The following is a 6669-nucleotide window of genomic DNA, read 5'->3' as shown; positions in this document are numbered from 1 at the left end:
CAATAACATCCTGTCTAAAGACCAGAAAAAAAAAGCTACAAGTGGAGAGTAGAGGAGAGAGAGAGAGAGAGAGAGAGAGAGAGAGAGAGAGAGCGAGCGAGCGAGCGAGCAAGAGCAGAGGTGGGTCAATGGTTCCTAATTGCCTTGGTCCAGGAGTGACACAGTCATTTCCTTCAGAATGTTACAATGTCACCTGATGTTCTCTCTATTGATGTCAGGGTGCTAGGCTTCAGACACTAGTTACATACAACTTGGACAGCTGCTTCAGCCTGCTGCCTTGGCTGCTGTGTTTCTCCTGAGAGGAAGTGGGAGAAAGAGATGGCTGTGGACCTACACTCAGGCCAATATCTGTCTGGAATCTTTCTTGTAGACGGCAACGTTTTGTACAGTGGTGTGATGGTTGTGCATCATTATCCAACCTAAGTCATTGCTTACTAATTGGAACTCAGACCTGTTTCTTTTTTTTTCTTCCTTATAACTTTTTCTGTTGTGAGGCAGCAAGTGACAAGCACATCCAGTGGCTCCTGGGGGCAGATGGCGAGGTCTGGGTCTGGATCATGGGAGAAGGCCCTGGTGACAAGCCCTATGAAGAGATCTCTGAGGAGCTGATTGCAGAGAGAGCACGGCTGCAGGCACAGAGGGAGGCTGAGGAGCTCTGGTGAGAGTTGCCATGGTGTTGGGTGGGGTCTGAACGTGGAGCCTTAGGGAAGGTTCAAGCAAAGATAATAGGTTGTGGGTGGGAGGGAGGAGGTGCCAGGTAGCTGGCTGGCTGTTTTCAGTTCTGCTAAGATTAGGCGACCAAAGCATCAGAGTCTTACATTAGGCAGACCTTGTGGGTTCAAATCCTGGCTCCATCAATTAGTAGTGAGCTAATCCGGGGCCTCAGTTTTCACATCTGTGGTATGGGTATGATATCAACACTTTTCAGAGGGATATAGTTTGGATTCACTGAGACAATGCATATGGCATGCTTTTGCTTTTTTCTTCACTGAGTTTCCCTGGGACAGTGGAGCAGCTTGGATTCACTTTTGTTATCTGCTTGTTCCTCTTCATTTTACCTACATTTCTCACACAAGATAGGCAGTTGAGTCTCTAGTGAGATTTGGAGTCAGACGTCTTTCATAAACAACTTTTAATATTTTTCGCCAAATTTGGAAATCTGAAATTGACTCCAACATTCCCCCCACCCCACACCCCAATTTGTAATGTCAGTGTTTTAATTGTAAAACTGTAACAACTACCCAACACCCACCACCTAAAATAACCATGGTAAGTAATAAAATGCTCCTCGACTAATGATGGTGTTGCATTCCAATAAACTCATCATAAATTGAAAATATAAGTCAAAATGCATTTAATACATCTAACCTACTGAACATCATAGCTTAATCTTGTCCCTTAAACGTGCTCAGAACACTTACATTAGGCTACAGTTGGACAAAATTATCTAACACAGTTAATACGCTATAGAGTAAAGATGTTTTACCTTCGTGATCCAGCATGGCTGACTGGAAACTGAGGCTCGCTGCATCACCAGAGAGAATCTACACCATATAGCTAGCCTGCGAAAAGATCAAAATTCAAAATTCGAAGTATGGTTTCTACTGAATGAACATCTTTCACACCATCATAAAGTTGGAAAGTTTTAAGTTAGGGACCATCTTTACACAGTTTGTAAACTGCTTTATTCATACCTCGATAAATTGATTAATATAGAACCACGATGTTATTTAAGATTATTAATATTCCATTACATGAGAACCCAATTTACTGGTCCTGTTTATGGACATTTAGGTTGTCATTTTTTAATGTTATTAAAATCCTCTGATGAACATTTCTACAGACACCTTTGTAACCTTGAGTGAGAAATGAGATTTTGGAGTCTTTTCTTCTTGGCTTCCGGAACAATTCTGCTGCTTTACACTCCTATTCAGGAGAGAGTGTCTTTTTCTCCCCACCTTTGCCAACAGTGAGTTTTGTTGACTTTAGACATTTGCCATTCCGATAGAGTAATACTGCCTGTAGTTTTGATTTGAAGTTCTGTTATGTGGTTCTTCAGTCTTCCTTACGAGCTTATACCTGCTGGTGCTCTCTTGGAAGGAAACAGAAAGAGGCGGAGATCACTAAGAAGTTCCGAGAGGCTCTGGCCAATGAGAAAGCCCGGATCCTGGCGGAGAAGTGGAAAGTGGAGATGGAGGACCGCAAGGCTGCCAAAGTCCTGGAGGAGCGCATTCATGAGGAATTCAAGGTGAGCCAGCGCATGGGGCATCTGCGTGCGGCCACCTGTTCTAGCTCCTAGGCCTCTGGGGCTGATGTTAATTTGGACCAGTCCTTGGCTTTGGGTTGGTCTTGAGTGCTTTATGAGAACACAAATCTGGAGTATCTGAGCAGGAAGGAACTTGACACATCTCATTGTACAGAAGTGGAAACTGAAGGGGGTTTCAGACAGAAGAGACTTGCCAAGGCCATGTGTAGTTGGGGACAGAGCCAGGATCAGAACTAAGGCCTTCTGCCTCTCAATCTAAGGGTCCTGAAATGAGGCCTGGAAAGAGCTGAGTCTGTGGTCAGACCAGACTGGGCTGCAGGTCTAACTCTACTGCTTACTGCTGTGTGACCTTAGAAAGCAGTATTTCTGAACTTCTCTTTCTTGTTTGTAATATTAGAGTAATAACAACACTCAACTTGAGGTTTTTCGAAGATTCGAGAAATTGAAAAATGCATATTTTCTGGCTCTTGGATAGCTGTTGGTAACCTTACATGCCTACTCATTCTGGGAGAGTTTGGATCTGGTAGAGGAGCTTTAGAGACCTCTGTAAGAGGTTTAGGTATCCTAAAATAATATTTTTTCCTGATTCCTATTTTGAGATTTTTTTTTTTTGCTAAAGGAATAATATATTTTTTGAGGTAATAGAAAACTCAGAAAATGCATATAAGCAAAAAAATAGTAATAATAATTATGCCGAATCCCAACAATTGTATTATTTTGTGAAGTGTAGATTAATGGCATTTGCTTATATCAATTTTTTCGAAGCCCCTTTTCCTCCCATAATGTTTAGATAGTGAGAACATTGGCCCCTTACATTCATTTATGTTGCAAATGTTTTTCTCAATGTTGTGTTGTTTTTTCTTAATTTTGGTTGTATTGCTTTTGGATGTACAGAGGATTAAAAATTTTATTAGCCAACTATATCAATCTTTTTCTTTATTATGTATTTCATGCTTAGAAAGATCTGTGCCACCACGAACTTATGAAAATACTAATCTATATCTTTCATTGTTTTATTTGTATTTAATTTTTTTTCACTTTGGAGTGTGGTGCGATATAAGGCTTTCCCTTTATTTTCTTCCAAATGGTTAGCCATTTGTCCCAACATCATTTAGTATGTAATCTCTCCTCTTTCCTCTCATTGGACGTGCTGGCTTGATTCTTATTTCTTACTTACTTCTGGATATCTTAGTAGATTTTCTTCTTTGATTATTCCCGAGGCAGATTTATTTATTTAATTATTGTAGCTTTAAAATAAATCTTAACATCTGCTGTGCTAAGAACCTATAATTACTCTTCATTTCCAAAATGACCTTAGCTAATCTAACTCATTTTTTTTTCTCCTAGAGATACAGTTGAATTATTTTGTCACTCTCTTCCTTCCCCAACAACAAAAAGAACACATGGTGATTTTCACTGGAAATACATCAGTGTTATTTATAGCTGTATTTGTGAAGGGTGGATGTTTTTACAATTTTGAATCCCTGAATCTTCTTGTTCAGGAAGGTGTATGTTCTTCCTGTCATTCAAAGCTTCTTCTTGTTTTCAATAAAGTTTTTTTTGTTGTTGTTTGTTTATGAACATCTATTAATGCACTGGCCACCTAATTCCAAACCTTCATAATAACATATGTGCTTCTTTGTGCTTCTATTTTTTGGACTTTGATAAAAATTTATTGTTTTATTTAAGTGCTCCACATTTCTCTTTTAGTTAAACCTTAGGTTTAATATTTTTTGTTAATAATGTGAATGAGATCGTTCTCATTACCTTAAAACCTACTGAGATTGCTTGTAATATATTTATAATGTTATTGATCTCTTTAATTTTCCCTTCGGTTATATATTTTTTAGTAGATTCTCTTGAGTTTTTAAGTGAAGTATACATGCTCTCAAAACATTTTATTAAAAAATTTTCAAACTTGCAGAAAAGTTGAAAGAAAAATAAAATGAATACTCATATATTCACCAGTTAAATTCACAAAGTATTATTATTTTGCCACATTTGCATTCTCTCTTCTCCTTCTCTCCTCTCTCTTCCTCCCACCTTCTTTCCCTCCTTCCTCCTTCCTCTTCCCCTTCCCTCCCTCTCTCAGTTTTCCTCCCTCCTTCTCTCTCTCTCTCTCTCTGTATATATGTATGTATCTATATATCTATACACATACACGCACACATACATACATACATGACCCTTGAACAACATAGGTTTGAACTGTGTGGGTCCACTTATTTGTGGATTTTTTCAATAAGTGCTGTAAATGTATTTTCTCTTTCTTATGATTTTCTTAATAACATTTGTTTTTCTCTAGCTTAATTTATTTTATATAAAGTAATATTATTTTATAATATTATTTTATTATAAGAATGTAGTAGATAAAACATATAACATAAAAATATGTATTAATTGACTTTATGTTATTGGCAAGGCTTCCAGTCAACAGTAGGCTATTAGCAGCTAAGTTTTTGGGTAGTCGAAAGTTAATATGGGGATTTTTGACTGTGCAGGGATGGGTGCCACAACCCTCACATTGTTCAAGGGTCAACTGTATATATGTATACATATATATGTATAAATATATGCATATATACACACATATATATACACATTTTTTTTTGCTGCTGTTTTGCTGAACAATTTGAAAGAAAGTTGCAGATATCATATACTCAGGTGTCAGCAATATATTTTCTATAAGAGCCAAATAGTAAATATTTTAGGCTTTGTGGACTATACCATCTCTGTCACAACTACTTCACCAGGCCATCGTGGAACAAAAGCATCCACAGACACCGTTTAAACGAATGGGTGTGGCTGTCTTTAAGGAAAACTTTAAGTAAGAGACGGAATGCAGATTTGGCCTGGTAGCCTTACTTTGCTTACTCCTGATCAAACCTTAAGTTCTTCAGCCGACATCTCCCATGAATAAGGACATTTTCCTGCATGGCCACGATAATCATTATCACCCTCTGTTGAAACTAACAATAATTCCATAATAGTATCTGAAATCCAGTCCATAGTGGAGGGATGTTCAGTTTTTATTGCCAGATTTTGCATATGATAAGTTGGTTGGGGAAGAAAACCAATACTTTTTATAAATCCTTAGCAGTGAGAGTCACCGGTTCTAATCTCTGGTCTCCTTCTTCCCCAAAGGAGAGCTGAGCCTCAGATGCTGGGAGGGTGGCTCAGTGGAGCTGGGATGCTGGGGTCAGTTCACAAGTAGGTTATGGAGAGATTGAGTTCCCAGAGGAGATTTTTTTGTTGATGGTCTCCATCAGAACCTCAGTGATGAGAGATGATAAATTGTGGGCTGCTCTATGGACCTGTTCACAGAGGGTTTAGTAAAGCCATCTGGCCAGGCCCTCAGGTTCACTGAGGGACCCAAATGTAGACTTTTGGTGTCATTTCCAAAGAAGTTTATGATTGTTTTCTGTTTGATTTTGTCTTTAAAATTAATTTGCTGAATGTGAATGTTCAAACTTTAATACACATAGTAATCCTGATTTGGTATGTCTGCATTTTGAAATTCAAGTAGCATCTGCCAGGTTGTGAAGGGGCTGATCAGGGCAGTGCCTGTTAGAATCGTCAGATCATGACTTGAGCTGCAATATTCTCTGTCAGAGCTGTCTGTAAATGAACTCCCCATGTGTTGTGAGCTCTTCATCACAGGAAGTGGTTAAGCGTAGGCTGAAACAGTATCTGAAAAGGTTTCTGTAGTGGATTAAATATGGCTGGCAGCAAGTTCTTTGCTACTCCTCCCTTTGAGAGGTGGGGTCTCTTTCCCCTCCTCTGAGTCTGCTTGGGTTTTGTGGCTAGTTTTGATCTGCAGAATGTACTTTGATCTGTAGAAATGACTGTAACTTTTGAGGACAGGCTATAAAAGATTTGCAGCTTCTACTTTTGTTCTTCTGGCAATGCTCACTTTTGGAAGCTGCCCATAAGAAGCCCATCTACATTATAGTACCATGCTGCAAGGAAACCCAAGCTAGCCAGACAGAGAGCAAGAGGCTGTGTGGAGGAGAACTGAGCACTGGACAAGCGAGTGCAGGCTTCTTAGTTTTTCCAGTGAGTGGCCTCAACCAAGCGATTAACCTCAACCAAGCGATTAACCTCAGCAGACACCGTGTGGAGCAGCAGGATCCCCAGCCAAGCCCTTCCTGAATTAGTCACCTACAGAATCATAAGCAAATAAAATGGTTGTTGTTTAAAGCACTACATTTTCTGGTAGTTCATTAATCAGTAATAGATATCTGAGACAACTTCTCCAAAAGAATTTATGCATTGGGTTAGAGATTGGCTTAGATCATTTTTATAGTGTCTTTCAATACCAAGATTCTAATATAATATCAGTCTTGTATGCGGCAATGCACCAACAACATTCATTTAACTTAATATTCTTTTTCCCACACCAC

The 6669-nt window shown here is 39.0% G+C and overlaps 1 protein-coding gene across 1 annotated transcript in view; it reads left to right on the top strand.

Annotated features, from left to right (window-relative positions):
• SH2D4B (SH2 domain containing 4B) overlaps positions 1-6669 on the top strand; it is a 97406-nt gene that overhangs the window by 26333 nt on the left and 64404 nt on the right. Inside the window, exons 2-3 of the mRNA XM_015592206.2 lie at positions 499-658; positions 2101-2248. Coding sequence (XP_015447692.1) covers positions 499-658; positions 2101-2248 — 308 coding nt within the window. The remainder of the gene's footprint in view (positions 1-498; positions 659-2100; positions 2249-6669) is intronic.

The sequence above is a fragment of the Pteropus alecto genome, unplaced genomic scaffold, assembly GCF_000325575.1.
Source record: "Pteropus alecto unplaced genomic scaffold, ASM32557v1 scaffold155, whole genome shotgun sequence".
Taxonomy (NCBI): Eukaryota; Metazoa; Chordata; class Mammalia; order Chiroptera; family Pteropodidae; genus Pteropus; species Pteropus alecto.
Note: the sequence above shows the minus strand (reverse complement) of the source record. Positions and strands in the feature narration are given on the sequence as shown.